The sequence below is a fragment of the Marmota flaviventris genome, chromosome 5, assembly GCF_047511675.1.
Source record: "Marmota flaviventris isolate mMarFla1 chromosome 5, mMarFla1.hap1, whole genome shotgun sequence".
In the NCBI taxonomy this organism is placed as follows: Eukaryota; Metazoa; Chordata; class Mammalia; order Rodentia; family Sciuridae; genus Marmota; species Marmota flaviventris.
This window is the reverse complement of record NC_092502.1, coordinates 6,252,301-6,274,489: the sequence shown is the minus strand read 5'-3', so window position 1 is coordinate 6,274,489 and position 22,189 is coordinate 6,252,301. Positions and strand designations below refer to the sequence as shown.

The window sequence follows — 22,189 nt, the reverse complement described above, 5'->3', positions numbered from 1 at the left end:
TCCTCTTTAAAGGTTTTGTAAAACTCTGCTGCATACCCTTCTGGTCCTGGGCTTTTCTTAGTTGGTAGTCTTTTGATGGTTTCTTCTATTTCCTCAATTGATATTGGTCTGTTTAGGTTGTCTATATCCTCCTGACTCAATCTGGGCAGATCATATGACTTAAGAAATTATCAATGACTTCACTATCTTCTATTTTATTGGAGTATAAGGATTCAAAATAATTTCTAATTATCTTCTGTATTTCTGAAGTGTCTGTTGTGATATTGCCTTTTTCATCCCATATGCTAGTAATTTGAGTTCTCTCTCTTCTTCTCTTCGTTAGCATGGCTAAGGGTCTGTCGATCTTATTTATTTTTTCAAAGAACCAACTTAAGTTTTGTCAATTTTTTCAATTGTTTCTTTTGTTTCAATTTCATTAATTTCTGCTCTGATTTTAATTATTTCTTGCCTTCTACTTCTTTTGCTGTTGTTTTGCTCTTCTTTTTCTAGGATTTTGAGATGAAGTGTGAGATCATTTATTTGTTGGTTTTTTCTTTTTTTAAGGAATGAATTCCAAGCGATGAATTTTCCTCTTAGAACTGTTTCAATGTGTCCCATAGATTCCGATATGTTGTGTCTGTGTTTTCATTTATCTCTAAGAATTTTTTAATTTCCTTCTTGATGTCTTCTATAACCCATTGATCATTCAGTAACCTATTGTTCATTCTCCAAGTGATGCATGATTTTTCCTTCCTTCTTTTATCATTGATTTCCAGTTTCATTCCATTATGATCAGAGAAGATGCATGGTATTATCTCTACTCCTTTATAATGTCTAAGAGTTGCCCTGTGACATAATATATGATCTATTTTTGAGAAGGATCCATGTGCTGCTGAGAAAAAAGTGTAACTTCTTGATGTTGGGTGGTATATTCTATATATGTCAATTAAGTCTAGGTTATTAATTGTATTATTGAGTTCTATAGTTTCTTTATTCAACTTTTGTTTGGAAGGTCTGTCCAGTGGTGAGAGAGGTGTGTTGAAGTCTCCCATAATTATTGTATGGTGGTCTATTAGACTCTTGAACTTGAGAAGAGTTTGTTTGATGAACATAGCTGCACCATTGTTTGGGGCATAAATATTTATGATTGTTATGTCTTGTTGGTGTATGGTTCCCTTGAGCAGTATGTAGTGTCCCTCTTTATCCCTTTTGATTAACTTGGGCTTGAAATCTATTTCATTTGATATGAGTATGGACACTCCTGCTTGTTTCCGAAGTCCATATTAGTGATAGGATTTTCCCAACCTTTTACCTTCAGTCTATGTATGTCTTTTCCTATCAAATGCGTCTCCTGTAGGCAGCATATTGTTGGATCTTTTTTTTTTTTTTTTGATCCATTCTACTAGCCTGTGTCTCTTAATTGGTGAGTTTAAGCCATTAACATTTAGGGTTATTATTGATATATGGATTGTTCTTCCAGCCATATTTGTTTATTTATGTTACTTAACATGGTTTGTTTTTCCTCTTTGATTATTTTTTCCCTTTACTGTAGTACCTCCCACTGTTGGTTTTCATTGTTATTTTCCATTTCCTCTTCCTGTAAAGTTTTGCCTAGGATGTTTTGAAGAGATGGTTTTCTAGCTGCAAATTCTTTTAACTTTTGTTTATTGTGGAAGGTTTTAATTTCATCTTCCATCTTGAAGCTTAATTTCGCTGGATACACAATTCTTGGTCGGAACCCATTTTCTTTCAGCGTTTGAAATATGTTGTTCCAGGATCTTCTAGCTTTCAGAGTCTGTTGAATGATCATCTGTTATCCTGATTGGTTTACCCCTAAAGGTAATCTGCTTCCTTTCTCTTGTAGCTTTTAAAATTCTCTCCTTATTCTGTATGTTGGGCATCTTCATTATAATGTGTCTAGGTGTGGATCTCTTATGATTTTGCACATTCGGCGTCCTGTAGCTTTCTAGGATTTGGGATTCTGTCTCATTCTTCAAGTCTGGGAAGTTTTATCATATTATTTCATTGAATAGATTGCTCATTCCTTTGGTTTGGACCTCTATACCTTCCTGTATCCCAAGGACTCTTAAGTTTGGTCTCTTTATGTTATCCCATATTTCTTGGATGTTCTGCTCATGGTTTCTTAACAGTCTCGCTGAACTGTCTATGTTCTTTTCCAGTTGAAATACTTTGTCTTCATTGTCTGATGTTCTGTCTTCTAAGTGTTCTACTCTGCTGGTAGTATTCTCATTTGAGTTTTTAAGTTGGTTTATTGCTTCCTGCATTTCTAGGATTTCTGTTTGTTTGTTTTTTATAACCTCTATCTCCCTGTATAGTTGATCTTTTGCTTCTTGGATTTGTTTTTGTAATTCATTGTTGAAGTGTTCTTTCATTGTCTGATTTTGCTGTCTAATGTCTTTCTTGAGACTCCAGATCATCTGAAGCATGTATATCCTGAATTCTTTATCTGACATTCCATCTTCCGGAGATATTACCTCTTCTAAAGTTGAGTTGAACTGCATTGCTTGTGGTCCTTTCTTTCCTTGTCTTTTCTTACTGCTTGCATTTCTTTCTGCTTGGTGAAACTGTTGTGTTATTGAATTTTTCCCCTATATATTTATATTGCTCTTGTATAGTTGCACAGTCTCCCTTTTGTGAAGAAAGACAATGTTAACAGTTCTCAATATCAATAGTACATCATCTAAGCACACATTTTCCTTATTACTACATTTATAGCTAGACTCTATGTCTACAAATGTTGGTTACAATTATCGTTTACAAATATAGTCATTAGTTTCGTGAAAGGCATACCATTTCTAGTAGCTTGAAGAAAACTGGGTTTCAGGTGTAGGATGTTATGTTTATGGTGAAAGGAGTGAGGGTATGGGGTTAATCTAACTTAGTAACTTTGGAGAGCTCTAACCAATAGATGGGTAATTTATGGAAGAATGTATAGATTCAAATTCCTATCTGTATTTATAAGATTACCCTACTTATGAATAGTAAGATTTAGGGGGTTTCAAGTGGGATAGAGGGAGTAAGAGGGAGGAAAACAGATAACAAGGAAAGGGAGAGAAAAAATAGAGTGGGAAAAAGAAAATACGAGAAAAAAGAAAAGGAATAAAAAGGGGGAAGGGAGGTGGGGCATATGCAATTCCTCTATAGTATATTATTCTGGTGATTCAGTTGTTAAAGACCTTTTTCATGTACAATTTTTGGTTTCACATATGTTGAGGTTGCGAAGACCCAAGGGGGAAGGGTAGAGGAGACGGGTGAATGGCTGAGAAGAGAGAGAGAAGAGAGAAAAAGAAAGAAAAAAAGGAAAAAAGAATGTCTCTCAGAACTCTGTTTTCATTTCTTCCAGTTGGTAGCGTTGTCTATTCCTAGCTTGAGTCTCTGGGTTCAGGATGGTGGTGGTAGTCAGTGTGAGAGGACTTGAGCTTCCACCTGTGGCCTCTCTACTCTTATTCTCTGATATGTAAACCAGGTGCCTGATCCACTGCAGAACCGCACTTGTAGCCACGCCAGTCAACCGGTTGGTGGGTTTTAAGGGTTGGTGGGATTTTCCAAGATGAGTTCCATCAGTTTTTCTCATAAGGTATTTGATGAGGTAGGGGTGTTGGGGAAACCTTATGTTTGTCAAGAGCTCAGTCAGGTGACCGCATGGGTGGGCGGCAGGGCCCCTCCTCCAGTTGGAGTGGTCTGTCTACCTCACCGGCAGGAGGCTGGGCTCCTCCAACTGGGGAGGTCTGTCTACCACTCAGGCGAGTCGCTGGGCCTGTTCTCCAGGTCGCAGGTCTGCCTACCATGCAGGCGCAGGCAGCGGCTTGGCCCCTCCTCCAATTGGGGTGCTCTGTCTACCATGCAGGCAGGCCGCTGGGCCCCTTCTCCGGGACACGCAGCCTGCCTACTTTGCAGGCGGCCACTGGGCCCCTCCTCCAATAGGGGTGATCTGTCCACCACGCCAGCGGGCCGCTGGGCCTGTTCTCCAGGTCGCAGGTCTGCCTACCGTGCAGGTGCAGGAGGCGGCTGTGCCCCTCCTCCAATGGGGGTGATCTTTTAACTAGGCCGGCGGGCCGCTGGGCTCCTTCTCCGGGACGCGCGGTCTGCCTACCTTGCGCGGCGGCTGGGCCCTTCCTCCAATTGGGGTGATCTGTCTACCACGCAGGCGGGCCGCTGGGCCTGTTCTCCCGGTTGGTTGCAGGTCTGCCTACCTTGCAGGTGCGGGCGGAGGCTCTGCCCCTCCTCCAATTGGGGTGATGTGTCTACCACGCTGGCAGGCCACTAGGCCTGTTCTAGGAAAGACAGCTTTTGAAAGGCCCCCAGTGTCAGAATTCCTAGACCCCAGCCATCCTGCCACCTTTCACAGGAGTAAAACGAGCTTGGCACTCTTGGTCAATGCCGAGTCTCCCTCCTACTGAAGCAAGACGTCAGGAGAGAGTCCTGCTCAGCCTGAGCCGGCCTCCTCTGCCACAGAGCACAAGAGCCCCAGCCAGCAGCATTATCACCGGGGCTCTCCTCCTGAAGCCCCACATCAAATTAGTTCTATATCTTGAAAACATGGATCTTCCTGAGATCAGAGACCTAATACAGCCTTCTTTGTCTTCATGACTGATGACATGAATTCCCTATTTAACCCTCTCTGTCTCCTGGTTTTATTATGTCTTCTCTGATAAATAATTAAGGAAAACATGTTTTCAAAGATATGTAGATGCACATTTAATATTGTCAACATTATTGACTTTTCTTAGAAATAAAAAAAATCATCTTTCAATCTGTATCAGTGTACTAGATTTGATAATAATGTGCTACATTAAGTAAAGAATTTATATGAATTAAATAATATTTTACTAATCTTTTGTTGTTTAGGATATTTCCCATCTACTTTATAAGAAATAGATAATTACATATTATGTTTAAATAATTATGTATTAATATAATCTATGTTTATGTCTTTAAACTATCTGGAGTTCAGTTTCTATATATTTTTAGGCAGGAACACAATTTGTTTTACTCTGCATACTTAACAAATTTTTTTCCACACCAAATGATAGCAATTTTTGTTCTTTTGATATATAATTTATTCTTTATTAGATAATACATTTCTGAAATTATGAAGTTTTTTTCGTATTTTTGTTAGTGCATTGTAATTGTACCCACTGGGGGAATTCACTGCCACATGGTGGTACACACGCACAATGAGACAACCCAATTTGGCCAATTTTATTACCAGCCTTTCCCTTTCCCTCCCTCCTTTCCTCCCTTATACTGAGCTCCATTTAACTTTGATGATCACCTCCCCTTTTCTCCCCTCACCCCAGTCTTCACTTATGAGAGAAAACATACAACCCTGTATTTACTGAGTTTGGCTTAGTTTGCTTAACAAAATATTCTCAAGTTCCATTCATTTTCCTGCCAGTAACATGATTGTATTCTTCTTTGTGGCTGAATAAAGCTCCATTGTGAATATGCACCACATTTTGTTTTCCTTCATCTGTTGATAGACACCCATGCTGGGTCCATAGTTTGGCTATTGCCATTATACTGCTATAAAATGGGTATGCATATGTCACTGGAAGTATGATGACTTCAATTCTTTAGGATAAACATCCAGGAGTGGTAAGACCTGCAGGTCCCGCGTCAGAGAACGCCACCAGGAGAAAGTCCGTCACCACCGCGGAGTTGGGCATGTGCGGCCGCATCTCTGCCTGGGAAGGGGAGAGAAGTCAGGGAGCCATGGTGAGCAAGTGCAGCCTGCACCTCCTCTTCCCACTTACTTACTTTTGTGTGTGTTCTGTGGTCTGGGGACCAAAGCCAGAGCCTCGGGTGAGCTGGGAAAATGCTCTACCAAGGAGCTACACCCAAGCCCTTGACCTCTCCATATTCTAACCTGTACCTGTGGACCTAGCATTTTTAAAATGATTCTCCATTGGAGTAGTGACGTTCCTTTTATTCAAATTGAGAATATGCTACTTTGTTATTGATGCTATTTTTCATAAGTTTCTTAAAGATTGAGGCTTATGCAACCTTGTGTCTGTGATCAGGTAAACTTTGTGATATTATATCATGTTTTAATACTGAATAAGTTGCAATATCACTAAAATATTTTTGTCATTAATTCTTTATATATATAGTTTTGGGTACAGAAGTTGGAAACTGTTCATCCTTATTACCATGATATTATCTTGATACATTTAACAATTGAACAGATTCTGTGTTCTAGATAGGAACTTGTTGTTGCTTGTTTACTTGTTTTCAGTGGTGGGGGTACAGTAGTTTTCAGACATTAGGAGCATAACTTTGATTCCTAGTTATCTAGTTCAAAATCCCAGTTTTCATCCTGATGTAAAATGGGCATTTATTTGAGTGTGTGCTCGCACTGGGATTGAACCTAGCATTTATGCATGCTAAGTGTGTGGCCCACCACTGAGCTACATGCCAGGCCCTGAGCAGCGCATCAACAGGCCCAGTCTCTGCTTCTTTATTGAGCCAGATGAATGCTCTCCTCCTTCTTACAATCCTGGACAGGATTAGATAAACTGACATGTACAGCATCCTTGGGAATGACCCAGGACCCTGCAATGTTGCTGAGATGCCCCTTGCTTTCACTGCCAAGAGCCTTGCTATTGTGATTGTCCTGTCTCACTGCCTGAAGAGAACGTACTGCCATGGACACTTTCTAGGAAGTGTTTGCTTATCAATTCTGACTCAGTATGGGGGGCATTAGTACTGTAACCTCTTTACAGAAAGAATTCCTGTCCTATTTGCAGCTGCTAGGTCAGCATAACAGGCTGCCCCTCTGGTGGCTCTGCTAGGGTCATTTTCAATGACAACAATGATCACCATTTTCAGTGACAGCTACCCCAGAGAAAACCCACGGTCGGTTTTGATGTCCTACCCACCTGAGCTTGGTGGGTCAGTGGCAGCCCTCCCCCTCTCCTTGGCTGTTCCACTCCCTGCCACCAGTGGATCTGCTTGCTTAATTGAATGAACTGTTCAGTTTTATGACACTATTAGTTTGGGAGAGCTTTCACGGGAGTGGGACTCCCGATGAGCTATGTCACCACCACACAGCTGCATCTCAGTGAACTCCTGTCTTCCCAGAGGGGACTGGGAGCTGGTTCACAGCAGTGAGCAGGATGCCTCAGATGGATGCAAGGGATGGGTTGCAGTGTCAGGACAGTAAGTGCCACACCAGCAAACACCTCCTCACTGCATGTGAGAACCCTCCCCTTTTATGCTGGCTTCTACCACACAAGGTGCCTAAATGCAGAGGTACCAAGTTTTCAAATACCAGCAAAGCCTAAGTGTCTCCCCATTTAAAGACCCCAGTATGGCTTGGGGATGCAGTGGGGGGCAGAGGCTTGGCCAGTACATGCAGGCCCTGGGTTCCACCCAGCACCACACACTCCACTGAGAATTGTAGCGTCTGGTTACAGTCTCCAGTTCACGTTTATGTACACAGGCAACCATTCTTCCTCATTCCAAGCAAGTATTTTAAGTACTCAATTCTAAACATCTCCAAGTCAGAGGTCCCAGGAGGAAATCAGAGAGCACTGTCTCCTGGCAGAAAAGGAGCTTGGCACAGGTAAATCTCACACTCTGTATGTTTGGAAAAACCAATTTACATTAACTTCATCAATATCTCTCTAATTCACTTTTTCATTTTTTATACTTGTAGGGCATGATGTAACATGGGGAATGTTGCATCAGAAAAGAGGAAAACCTAACTTGCTGGCTGTTACCTGCTTCCCAGTCCTGGGGCCACGTGTGGCTAAGATAGCGCCTGGTGATTAGCCAGAAGGCATTGCCTTGAGCTGTGATGGAAATTGGACCACCTCTAGGATAGGCTCAGAACCCTTCTGCCCTCACCGACAGCTCATGTCTCCCATTACTGCCTGTAGGATGGGTGTACACATGAACTCTCCCCACCCTGCTGACCTTTATCCTGATTGGCTCCTGTACATTAGATTAGCTGTGTGTGTTTTCTCAATAAATGAGATCCTGCTTTGACTGTTCTCCCTGGCACGTCTGATTGTCTTCCTGCAAGGGAGGGCTGGGTGTGGGCGGCCAGTGGACCTTTACCTTTCTTGGTTCGTCCTGGTCGGGTTGTGCTCTCCTGCAGGTCAGGAGGGAAGTGGGGGGAGGGCTAAAAACCCCTTGACACATACTAACAAAAAGGATGGTGGAAACCATCATTCTTAAGGCTTATAAGGGGAAAAACCTAAATGAAATTGAGACTTTGTGGTCTAGAAAGAGCCCTGTGGTAAAATCCAACGACACTGCGGATGCAAACTGGGTGATCACCTCATCACTGACGCTTTTCCTGCAGGAACTCTGGCCATGAAGAAATGGTACAGTGTGGCCTGTACTTGCACCAGTGAGCACTCACGTGCACAGTTACAGTTAAGAATACTTATCCAACTAGCCCATGCAATGGACCCTTCATTAGAGGGGAGAGAACCTGGTCCTTGGGTGCTCACTCACAGTTGACCAAGCTGCACTAATCGGTTGTCACAGGAGGACTGACACAGGGTGGCTCTGTGTCCAAGTGTTTCACTCCTGACCTTTACATATTACCCACTGGGAGGCATACTACTGCACAAACAATACTTATTGAGCACCTAATATTTGCTATGGATTATTATAAAATATGTAAATAAACTAAGGAAAAAACAGAAAGATAAAATCTGATGTGTCTATTCAGGCTGGATGAGAGGGTAGAAACAGGCTTTAAAATAAACAAATAAACTATCTATTGTACTAGGGGCTATACTGTAATGAAAGTTTTAAGAAGGACACAGGGTACTGCAGTGTTTTTAGGGTCAGTGTGTTAAGTATATTCATATTGTTGTAAAACAGATTTCCAGAACATTCTCATCTTCCAGAAATGAAACATGTCTGTTATATAGCGACACCCGCTCTCTCCTCCCAGGCTCTGTGGCCACCATTCTGCTCTCTGTTTCTATACATTTGATGGCATCAGCTTCTCATGTAAGCTGAGTCCATCTTCTTAATTTTGCCTTCTTGTGGCTAGCTTATTTCACTTAGTGTAGTGTCCTCAAAGTTCACATATGGTGTGGCAGGCGGCATGGTCTCCTTTTTTTTTTTTTAAGGCTGATTAACGTTCAGTTGTGTGTATACACCATCCGCTGAGGGACATCCGCGTACTTCCAACTCTTGCTATTGTGAATAGAGCTGATGTGAATATGGGTTTGCAGGGCCTTGAAGGACAGTGTGACATTTGGAAAGGCAGATGGCTGGGAGCTTTCTGAATGGCCAGAAGCCGGGGAGAAACAGGCCTCAGAGAGCAATTGTATGACAAAGAGTTTCAACATAAGGCTAAGTTGTCGAAAGCCAGGTCACAAAAGTTGTGTAAGGGAGTTTTACTGTTTGGGATTGAAATTTGTGAAAGGGCACTGAATAATTTCAAGTTAAAAAATGGTTTTGGGCTTTGCATTTTAGAAAGGATATTGTTTTAGGCACATAAAAGCTTTTGGAGTGAAGAGAGGTAAGAGAGAAAGATTGGGTTGTTTCAATGTTAGAAAAGTGAATTCAGTGAAAATCCCATGGGATACATCATAAAGAGGTGGGCCACTCAGAAGTCCTTATGAGGACTTTGGACCCACTTGAACTGTTGGAGGGGTGCACACATACTGTTTATTTAGGCTTATTTCAGCCCATCTCTGAGGAGGTGTCCTGGGGAAGAGGTAGAAATGTAAGCACCACTGAGAAGGCAGGCTGACGGCCTCAGTTCACTTTGAAATGAATATTCCCTCTTTTAATCCCAGCCTTATTTTCTTTTAATTTGTGATGATGTAACTTCATCATTAACACTGCTCACTTTTGAAGGAGAAGTAGGCAGTCATCCTTTGAACTTCACGGCAAATAAAGCTTGACAAATACCAGCAGGATTAACTAGAGTCTGGAGACACCAGGGAAATTGCTTCCTGGGAGATGTTCCAAGGGCGCGCCCAGCTGTGGTTGAAGTCCAGGAACTGAATGCTCCCAGAAGGCAAAGGATTTAAGGTCCAGGATGCCCCGAGATGGGTGGATCTCTGGAAGTCCTTCAGACTGAGTTCAGGCTGCTTTAGAATCTTCTCTAAAAGAGACAGAAGGGAAGGCTGAGCAACAGGCAGAGAGTGAGATCACCTCCCCGAGATCAAAGAGCCGGGCTAGTTGGTGAGTTTGTGCCTTGGCCACTACATGTAAGTAGGACAGCATGAGGACAGGGCGAGGTCATCTCTCACATGTAGGAGCTGGGGAGAAAAGGGAGAGAAGGGGGACCTCAGGAAAACAGGAGGGAGAGCTTTGGAGAGAGGAGGGAGGGCAAGGAAGGCTCCGGGGGCTGCATAAGCCAAATGTGCTGTGTGAACATAGGAATGCACCACAGTGAGATGATGTGTACGAAAACGTGTTCAGAGCATCATAAAGGATTCCACAGTGTGAACACGCCTCGGCCTGATGGTCAAAATTATTGGGCATATTCTGCAAATTCTTCACATTGTAGATAGCTTTTCATGACATCCTGGGAATGTCACTGTTTCCTCTGAAATCCTGACTGTCCCTTTCATGCTGAAGGTGAAGGAGAAGGGAGAAAGAGACAAGTTCTTAATGGTGAAATTATTTTGATTTACTAAAATGTTTATTAAAGCTTGATGGTAAAGATATGACCCACAGTGTGACCCACAGAGGAATTATTCTCCGGTTTCACTATTGGCATACATGATTTTTTTTTAAGGTGTGCTTCCATGTCCAAAAGTTAGAACTGGGAATGGAAATTGTTTCTTGGACTATTGACATTATGTTTCAATTCAGTGAAAAAAGGAAGCCATGTCATTTTTGAGTATCATTAAAACTAGCAAAAGGGTTTTTATTATTTAGTTTGATATTTTGAAATGAGTTCTGCCATTGATTATAATTGACAGAGTTCATTTAGAGTATTAACACATACTAGAGCCTTTTCTGGAGAAAATGTCAACATCAGATGGAATTTAAACTAATTTTCACATCACTAATAAAGTGCTGTGATGAGCAAAGTGTGCATATCATCGATATGTAACTTGGAGTTTGCCCTGTCCTTGGAAGGAGAATAGAATATTTGTTGATGAACAAAATAGTAATATAGCTTTTTGATATTAAATAGAAATAAACTTTATATATCTCCATCTTGTCATAGGTCAAAGAGATTTCTAAGAGGGAAAACATAGATAACTGTATTTCTTTACAGTTTAGTTGGATTCTAAAGAACAAATTTGAAAACTATTATCTGCTTAGTATTTCCTTTATTAAGGATAAACACTCCCAGCTATCCCTGTCAGTTGATAGAATAACTCAATATCACAAACAATGATCAAGGGACTGGGGTATAGCTCAGTTGGTAGAGTGCTTGCCACGCATGTAAAAGGCCCTGGGTCCAACCCCAGCACCACAAACAACAACAACAATAAAACAATGATGATCAAGGAGCACAAAAATTTTTCTTTATAGAAAAGTAAATTTAAAAAAATTAATAAGTAGAAGATAATGATAAAGATGTCATTATTTCAAGTTTGAAGTCCTAGGAATTCAGAAGAATTTTGGTGACAGCGATATATATCAGACAGAAATAAAAGTGGGTCTTGCTTTGGAAAACATCATTTAGGATAAAATCAATTTGAGAAATATCTATGGGCTATGATATTTTACAGGCATGGTAAGAATATGGAGGTTAGATGAAAATAACTGATGTAGCATTTTACAAAGATCTGATTGTTAAGTTTCCCTTTCAACACTCTGTCTTTCCACTGTTTATTTATTTCCTGATTTTTTTTAATCATCCAGTCCTGAAATTCAACATCTGGGAAATCATCTCAATGCAAAACCATTCAATATCACGCCACATCTGCCCTCAACCTAAAACACCTCTTGGTACTTGTTGGATGAGAAGCAGCTGAAGTGTGTAGCGTGTGGTCTGATCCTTTGTGCCTCAGGGTCCTCTGTCACTCACAAGCACACCCTGGATGCTGTCCCTGGGGAGCTGGGTTGGGGCAAGTACTGCTCACCTCCCTCCCTGCATGTAAAACAAGCTCCCGTACTCCTCAGGTTGGCATGTCACGATGAAGCTGTCAAAACCAGAGGGGGCTCCTCTTCTGTCTCTACCTGTGCATCACACTCAGTTTGTAACATTTTGTGATAGGGAGGAAATGGATTTCTAAGGTATAAGCAAAAAACAAAATCTCCAGCTGTGCTCCACATACACACAATTAGGAGAAGCAAAACTATTCCCCAAGGAGAAGTGAGTATCATGTTCTTCAATGCAGTGATATTTTAATGGACGTCTTCATAGAATAAGACCAAGCTCCAAGACTTGATCTGAGATAGGAGAGTTAAAACACATCTACTCTCTGAGTTAATGTGCACAGGGGTCCACAGCAGGGAGCATCACTGACCTCATCTAATCTTTCACTGGGTGGGGGCGGCAGGGGTGGGGTGGTAGGAGGAAGACATGAAAGCCGGGATTTTAGCACTGAAGACCAACAACTGCAGGCATAGGCAGACCAGAAGGAAACGTTCAGTACCAACTTTCCTGGGATAGGGATGAAGGTGACCTTCAGCAACAGAGATATGTGATCATTGTTCCTCCTATGCTCTCTGTATCCATGAGTAAGCTTTTAGAAACTTTAGGACTCTTGTAGGTAAAATAAAGAAAATGCATACTAAAATCATTCTCTAAGGTTGAATGAGGAGCCTCATGGCTCACAGCTATTAAGGGAGGCAGGTGGAGGCTGGTGAGAAGGTCTCGCCTGCCTCCGATGCCCCGTCCAGCAAAGGTCCTTGCTGCACCATGCACTGGAAAGCTGAACTAATAGGTAAGCTTCTGTCTTCCCTGGGACTTTCAGATAAGGCAAATTATTGAGGATGCAGTCAGGAAACCGGACGTCTAGCCCTGTCTTCGTCCTGCTGGGCATCTTCAACCACAGCCCCACCCACACCTTCCTCTTTGCTCTGGTCCTGGGCATCTTCACAGTGGCCATCATGGGGAACTCCACCATGGTGCTCCTCATCCACCTGGACGCCCAGCTGCACACCCCCATGTACTTCCTCCTCAGCCAGCTCTCCCTCACGGACCTCATGCTCATCTGCACCACCGTCCCCAGGATGGCCTTCAACTACCTGACTGGCAGGAACTCCATCTCGCTAGCAGGCTGTGGAGCCCAGATATTCTTCTATGTGTCCCTGCTGGGAGCCGAGTGCTTCCTGTTGGCTGTCATGGCCTACGACCGCTATGTGGCCATTTGCCATCCCCTTCGGTACACCATCCTCATGAGTCAGAAACTCTGTGTGCTCATGGCGGTGGCTTCCTGGATCTTGGGGTCTCTTGATGGCATCATTGTGCTGGCAGCTGCCCTGTCATTCTCTTACTGTGGCTCTCTGGAAATACATCACTTTTTCTGTGAAGTGGCTGGCCTCTTGCCTCTCTCCTGCACAGACACGTCTGCATTTGAAAGGCTGCTCTTCGTCTGTTGTGTGGTGATGCTCATCCTGCCAGTTTCAGTTATTTTCACGTCCTATTCCCGTGTCCTCCGAGCTGTCCTCCGCATGGGCTCTGGAGAAAGCCGCCGCAAAGCCTTCACCACCTGCTCCTCCCACCTCATGGTGGTGGGACTCTACTACGGGGCTGCCATGTTCATATACATGAGACCGGCCTCCATCTACACAGCGGAGCAGGACAAGATGGTGTCGGCCTTCTACACCATCCTCACCCCCATGCTGAACCCCCTCATCTACAGCCTGCGCAACAGGGAGGTGTCCAGGGGGCTCAGGAAGCTCCTGAGGAGAGGAAGGTTACTGTGACTTTCTCCAGCGTCTGCTGAGGGTCTGTCCAGGATGCTGGCCTTCCAGGCCAGGGGTCCATCTGCAGGTTCTGACCTCAGTGGAGAGCAGGGGTTGCAGTTTTCCTCTGTGTTTGGAGAGATACCTCTGTGTTCCTGATTCATTCCCACCTGTACTTCAGGTTTACCGATGCTCAGACCTGTCCTGGCTATTTTAATCCTGATCCTTCTTTATTTCCTTCCCAAGCATTTAGGAACGGGGAGTCTTTCCAAATAACTTTTATGTCTATATAAAATATTTAGCATTTTATGACAGGGAGGAAATGAATTTCTAAAATAAATAAAATACCTCTTAGAAATTTATTCCTTTTTCATCTTTAAATTAAAAGTGGATACTTTAATGAGTCCAGAAGCAACATCACTTCCTTTTGGCTGCAGAATCATCCTCATGATTGTGATCGTTTTACTCCTCTCTCATTCTTACATCAACAACCGATCTGTTTGGAGACGTTAGCAAACTCAGTTTCAGGAACTGCTGGTCATAAATTTTTGCACAGCTCAAAAGTGACTTATTATACATAATCCCATAAAACTCACTAAAGTTTTATTGAAAAATATTTCTGGCCTCTAAATCTGTCCAAATTAATTAATTAATATCCATAAGTTGCCCATACTTTGATAAAACATTTATGTTCCCAAGCTGTTTTCACAAGATTGTAATCTGTGTATGTCAATCTGCAATATTTTTGAGAATTGAAGTCAATCATTGCCTGGGTTTCTGTGCTTATATTTTAAATCGAATCTTTGTTGCATCATGTGTATTATTTAAAATTTTTTTCTAACTAAACCTTCAGCTTATGCTTTAATGATATGACCATGTGTTATAATCTATTTCATTCCTTGGGGCACTATAAAATATTTTTGGACAATTAGAATATTCTTAATGCTTTTGTTTTAGGTAAATTTAAAAAGGATAGGTGTACATTTCAGTGGATGTTAATATGTTCACATATTTGTGCAAACATCACTCCAAAAAGAAAGCTCATAATCTCTAGCAGTTATTCCTCATCCCCTCCTGCTCTGTCCTTGGCCAGCACTGCTTTGGCTGTAGATTTGCCTGTTGGGTCGTCATACATGGATGGGATGTGGTCTTTGGACTGGCTTCTACTTAGTATAATGTTTTCATGTGTCTTGTGGAAGCATGATCAGTGCTACATTCTCACATGCAAATTAGCAATATTCCTTGAAAAGATTGTCCTACATTTTATTTGTTCAGTCAATAATTAAGTTTTTGGAATATTTTCTTATTTTGACTCTCGTGAATAATGCTATCTCAAGCATTCATGCACAGGTTTTCATGAGACATGTTTTCAAACCTCCTGTGTACATACCTGGAGGTGGTTTTGCTCCAGCATGTGGAAATTCTCTTTAATTTACAGACACTGATCAGCTGGTTTTAATAGTGGCTGCAAATTGTTTCCTCCAACAATGTCTGAGGGTTTCAATAGCTTCACATCCTACCCATCCTGTGTTATTCTCTCCTTTTTGGGTTTTAGCCATTCTATTGGGCAGGAAGTTGTATTTAATTCATTGTGATTTTGATTTATATTATGACTAATGATATTGAGGATTTTTCACTTGCTTGTGATCATTTGCATCATATCTTTGAAGGAATGTCCATTAAGATCCATTTCAACTGGATTGTCTTTTTGGTGTTAATTTGTCAGAGTGCTTATATCTTCTGAACCTTATACCTTTGTCAGATGTATAATTTGCAAATATTTTCTCTTATTTGGTGAGTTGTCTTTTTACTTTATTTAATGTTTTTGGATTATAAAAACTTATGCTTTTGATCGAGTTCAAATTCTGTTTATTATAATGCTTATGGCTTTAATATTATATCTAAGAAATATTGTTTAAACTAAGTCAGAAAGATGTAGGCCTAGTTTTTATTTAAGAGCATGGTGGCTTTCATTCTTGCATTAATACAGACCCATCCTGTAGTGGGAGGTGCTGTTCAGCTGCATTCTTTTGCAGATGGCTATCAAATTATGATAGTACCATTTATTTATTTTTTTTTTGAAAATTCGTGATTTTCCTCTTGAATTGCTTATATACGCTCATCAAAATCTGGTTAATCCTAGATTCACTATTTACTTATGGACCCTTAGTTCTGTAGTAGGGATCTGCCTCTCTGTCTTATGTGACCTGGAATACGACAGTGTCATGGTAAGCTCAAAGCTAGGAAGTGAGTTTCTCAATTCTGTCACTCTGGCCAGTTTCAGCTATGCTAGGTCTCTTGAATTCCTGTGTAAATGTTAGAATCCTCATGTAAATTTCTGAAAAATGTAACAGCTGAAGGTTTTGGGGGGTGCTATTGTTGTGCAGATTGGTTTTGGTGCATTTCTACTTTAATACTCAATCTCTAATTTATAGATATATTCCTTTCTCTCAACCTTCCTTCCTTGTAACATTTTCTAGTTCAGGGGTGTTCCGATCTTTTTTTTATTATTTGCATTAATTGATAAGAGTTTATTCACTTTTATTCTTTTACAAATACATTAATTTTTCTGATCACATTTTCTGGTTATTCATTGCTGATTTTAGGATGCTGCTTTTTGATATGTAGATGATGCTACAGTTCACTGTGGACAGAGGTAGCCTTGGATCAAGGTAGCTTTGTTTAGAACTTGCAAGGATGAAGCATTAGGCAAACAATTTAGCAATTAACCCCTTTGTCACCTCTCAATCTTGAGAGATTGGCCAAAATCATGGGCAATGGCACCACCTCCTACCACCAGCACAACTGATTTGTTTGATATTAGCACAGAATGCACAATTCATATGCCAAATTAGAGGATTCTCACATTTTTTCATGACTTTGTCGCTGATTGTAATGAGATTGTCTTATGTACAATGGATAACTGCATATGAGGATTTGGGGTTTTCCAATGAGCACCACACATCAAGGCATGAGACGGTCACCAGGAGGATAGCGCCAAGAAACTGAAACAGACTTCAGAACAAAATCCTGCAGGTTCCACCTCAGCAAAGCCAAATGGTCCAAAATCCAGGCAGCAAACTTGGTTCAATGGCAGTCGAGTTTTTGTTGGTGGTCTTTGCTTTGGGCTCAATGGCAATTAAGAGCCACAATTCCCAGTGAGGAAGCCCGATTCAAAGTGGCATGAATTTTGTAGTTAGCCTTGGAACACAGATGACGATAATCTGGAGACACACTAAAAAAGACATAAAAGTTAGAAAACTTTGGTGTGGCCCATCTTGCCATCCACCACTCAGTTGGCTGGTAAGAGAGTTTCTGGGTATTCCCACAAGCAGAGCAAGTGTTCACTTTCCAGGAGAAATGTCCTGGCTATAGGGGCAATATCTACAGAAACAGCTTTGCCAGTCACCTTTTAAATAAAACTCCCTGTCATAGTAAAATCATGGGAAATATAAGAGTAGAAATACAGAATGTTCAACACCATGAATGAATTCTTAGTCAGACATGAAACCTTTCTAAAGCTTCATAAGGTCTTATTAAGTTTTTTGTTGATAAACATTCTCATCCATCTGTTGGAGGGTGGCCTGTATCTGACTGTACCTGTGGGGGTACAGTCCAAAATCCAAAAATTTTTCCCAACTTATAGGTTGACTTTAAATTCCATACAATCAGCTCCCCACTATATAAGTCCACATGTACACATACACACGTGCAGAGTGACCACCCCCAGGAGCCCCACTGGAACCTTTCTTCAGTGGAAACCAGCTTTCCTTCTTTTACTACAATGTTGGTACTAACTTTGGTTACTGACCCCCTTTGACCTTGGATTAAAGGAAATATCATGAGAATTTCCAGGGAAAGCTGTTCAGAAGGCAAAAGTGGGCCAGGCCAAATAGCAGGATCAGAACCAGAGAGGGCACTAAACTGAGTAAGAAAAGTTCTCCATAACCTCAGTATGAAACTTGGGAGCTGGAAAAGGGAGGCCCATAGGAGTTCTTGACTGTGGACTGGGTCACATCTGCTCACCCTTAGTTCTGCATGGTTCTGAACTGGGCCCAGTGGGAGACTCCCTCCTGTGTGGTCCTCTTACAACATGCTAAAAGTGTCCATGAGAACGTTGGGTGCAGAGAGCTTGTCTGGGGTTATTATACCAATTGCTCTTTCCTGTAGAAGTGTTTCCTGGGTCTTGAGTATAGGATTTGAGAAGTGCAAGGCACCTTGTGCAGGCCACAGTCAGGCAGGGTTTCTACACCTGATCACATGTGGGTGTTCATTGGAGAGATTAGGGTACTGCTTCCAGTGAGTGTGGGGGAGCAAATTGATATGCAAAATATCAATAACAAACTTCCTCTGTATTCCTAGGGTTCAGGATGACTCTCATTAGGGATACATAAAGGTTGGCAGGCTGTCTTTTTAGCATTAGTCTACACATCAAACAATTGTTCTGATGTCTTGCTAAAGTATAAGCCTTTGCTTAAGCCATCCCCAAATTTGGTCTTGTGGATTGTCCTGTGAGAACAGGGAAAGGACAGAGACAACAGGAAATGAGGGAAACGGGAGGTAAGTACCACTTTCATGGTGGCAGAGAAGTCTGTCCCCATATTCGTGGGAAAGCTGTCCACATCCAAAATGCTATTTGCTTCTGGTGAAAACTTCCACAGCCAGTGTCACCTTAATAAGGAGTGAGCAGCTCCAGGGTCTGTAGAGATTGAGATGTGGACTATCTCAGCCCTTTTGGTGTTGTGTGACTAGGCTATGACTTGGGACTGGGCACTTTCTGAGGAAACGAGGCTGCTTGGGCTCCAAGTCTTGTGCTCCACAGCATCCTGGTGAGGGCTTCGTGTCAGGGGAAATCACAGGGCAGGAGCATGCTCTGGAGAGGTCACGTGGTGAAGAAAGCAAAATGCTGAGGAGGTGCCTGGTCACTCCATTACAGCAGTGAAGAGCGCTTGGGAAAGTCAGCCACTCCTGTGAGACCCAGCCCCTCCCTAGGACCGGCATAATCTCATACATGGGTGGTCATGATCCTGCCACTCCACCTCCAAAGGTCCTCCGCTTTTTAATGCTGCTATCTTGTAGGACGAAGCTGCTAGCCCATGACAATGAGGGAACAAACCACATCCCATGATGTGGCATGGGGCCAGTTTGGTCCCGAAGCTGAGCTTCAGCGCAGCTGGTGGGAGGAGTGGCCTGTGGTCCACTCCAGGGATCAAGAGCCCTCTTTCTCTGAGGCCATTTCTGGAAGATCCATTGTCCAGGTTCCAGATCATGAAGGGTGTGGCTGTCTTCAGTTGGTGGGCCATAATAGTGGAGCACACTAGGGCACAATCCACAGAGGCCTTGCTCACTTGCACCAACATATGGGCTAGTGAGAAATGCCTGAGATTCTGAAATTAAGGGCAAGGCTTTTGGGTAATTACTGCCCACACCTGCACAGTGGCCTGTCTACCAGCAGTGGTCTGTGTATGTGGCTCTAAGAGCGTGGTGGAGCTGAAAGGAGATGAGGTCCCAGCTGCCACATGGCATGCTGCACTCCCAAGGCTCAGTGCTGCTGGTGACCCAGTTGTGCTTCCTGCTGGGTGAAGGCACGGCACAGGCAGCAGCACACAGTGCAGGACCCTCGACAGTGAGGGCGAACACTTGCTTCCTGCCCTGTGTGCTCGCTGTGCTCTGTTTACAGCTGCGTTAGATCCAACTCTCTCTGCTTCCAGTCAAAGAAGAACCTCATAAGCCGGCAGCCGTGTGACAGGAGCCTCAGCCTCATGCATCTTGTACAGCACATCTCTTTCTTGCCCCATTTTCTCTTATGCTTGATTTAAACGGATGTGTCTACGTATCATGGCCCTGGGAGTGAGAACCTATTTACATATGTATGCGCATGTGTGTCGGCATGTACCATGTAGCCCAGGTGCATAGCAGGCAGAACATGTGGGATGGTTGAAGTATGCACTGTGCTGTTGGGACAATGTAGGGGTTCTGTGTTTGGAATTGGGGTCTCTGATAAACTTCATGACTGTGGCATGCTTGGTGGCCAGGAAGTTTCTGGGCAAAGGCATGGAATGCCTGGCTGCTGGGGAACTTCTGTGTAAATGACGTGGACGACTGGCTGCTGTGGCTATGTTCTTCACCAGGAAGCTCTGTGTTAAGAGTTTTATCAGTTTCGACCTTGATCTCAGGCACATAGCTCCTGGGAATAAAGGAACTTGCTTGCTAGATAACTACAATGTTTCACCAAGCTCTGCTGCTCCTGGATCTGCCCACTTAAGGGTAACTTCAGACAATGGACTTTCTTGAGAGCTGCACAAAGCTCCTACCATTGCATATTGTAACTGTGGAATGTAACTGCAGAATAAGCGACCTCAGTGATACAATAAACAATAATGTAGTTATGGCACTAATGACCTAATGTAACCTATTGGTGTAAATAACTGTGGCCGCTTGGACAAGGGGACACTTTCCTGACACTGTACCTTGTCTCTGTGTCTCCCCTTATTATTATTCCTTGCAGTACAATGACAACAGAATCACCTAATGGCACAGTTCTTGCACATGTTCCTATGATTGTGATGCTTAACTGTGTTTGATAAGGGGCAAATTTATGTTTGAGACTGCCATTAACATGAAAGGGAGTATTTATGGCCAAGGCAATCTACTGATTTGGTTAACTTTGCCAATTTCACTTTTAAAATGCTCCCCAAACTCAGACCGAAAGGAGCAATGGCAATACTGCTGTGTTCTAACATGTCATTTAGCTGCTTTTGTAACTTGCCTGGTAAAACTGCACCCTCGGGTGCTGGAGATGTCTGCAGGGAAGTCTCATGTGCTCCCACGCAATGTACCATGCCACCATGGGCCCAAAGCCATGGGTCCCACGAGCTGTGGACCGAGCTTCAAACTGTGACCCCAATAAACTTCTCCTCACTTGAAGTTTATTTAAGTATTTGTTAAATAATAATAGAGAGATAGCACCCCCACAACTAATTTCTCTTAATTTAAATCATCTCGGCAGTCCCACAATGAGCTGTGGAGTCTAAAGCTTTTAGCAATGGAAGCCTCAGGGCTTAGAGAGAGAAGCAGATAGTCATCCCAACCACCAGTGAGTTCACAATTCACATAGAGTTTGCATCCTTTCAGATACCAACTTTGCTTTTCCAAACAGGTGCATTGCACTGTTCATTTAATAGGTAATTATAGGGAAGTCATGTGAAGTCCATTCATATTGCATGTCCTGACCGTCGCAGGGCTAGCTGCCTCAGCACCAGGCTGGGTGTGGCGGCTCAGATGCACAGGTACAAGATCCCATCTAATAATGGCAACCCATGAGGGCAGCAGGGTGGAAGAAAAGAGTTCATTGCTTCATTTCTGTGACAGGATGGTACTGCGGGCTGCTCTGAAAGCACATCTGCTGCCTGTGCCAATCTCACTAGCTTCCTTTCCCTGCAGAACAAGATTGGGCACCTAAAATCTCTACAAATTTGGCTGACATTCTGAGCAAGGGTCACCTGTTCTATGCAGTCATTTTATTTTTAATGACATACTCTCTCTACTAAGAATTCTATAAGATGTTTGGTTGCTGAAAAATGTTCAGCTTCAGTGGAATTTAACAGACTTTCCACAGTATATGACATCTATTAAAAAATGCACCACATAAAAACAAGTGGAGGTATTGTGTCCAACTATAACTAACTAAATAAATATTTTAAAAAATGAACTTTTCTTAAAATCAGCATGGATGGATCTACCACTCACTTCTCCATTCCCATTTCCCTCAAGGTGAGAGGGTGTTTGGATGCAGAAGTTGTGGACTAGAGATGCTGGTGCAGACAGGGAGAGAAGGAGGTATGTCCAGTCTCACCAGTCTGCAGTTCACTGCTGAAGCTTTGCATCTGCCCTTGCTGACTCTATTTAAGGAAGGCAGTTTCCACTCCATCTTTTATATGCATATGTACACCAATCAACATTGCATTCCATTGTTTTGATGAGGTTGTTAAGACTTTATTTTCCAATAGGCATCTCAAGTAAATAATTTTCTTTAAATTACAACTTTCCCTTGTGGTCATTTTAATTTTCAACTCTTTCTAATAAGAATAACCCATTTCCCAAAAAGTAGACAGGTTCTGGTTGCATAAATCTTGTATATTAAATTAGCTGGAGCCCCAGAAAGTAGAGTCCCAGACTCCATGGATTACAATCCTGTTATCCAAAGCACCTACTGGATGCCTCCTAACTGGATTCAACCCATTCAAGTGTGGGAACAGCAAAGTTCGGCAAGTAGGAGGGTGGGGAGAAAAATCACTCAAGTTGCCTGGCGCAGTAGTGCAGGCCTGTGAGCCCTCCTACTCAGGAGGCTGAAGCAGGAGGATTGTAAGTCTAAGACTATACTGTGCAAATTCTC

General features: G+C 42.6%; 1 protein-coding gene across 1 annotated transcript; it reads left to right on the top strand.

Annotated features, from left to right (window-relative positions):
• Positions 1 to 12,879: 12,879 nt before the first annotated feature.
• LOC139705648 (olfactory receptor 2M4-like) lies at positions 12,880 to 13,815 on the top strand. Its single transcript, XM_071611800.1, has one exon. It carries the CDS (start codon positions 12,880 to 12,882, stop codon positions 13,813 to 13,815), a length of 936 nt encoding a protein of 311 aa, XP_071467901.1.
• Positions 13,816 to 22,189: the final 8,374 nt, after the last annotated feature.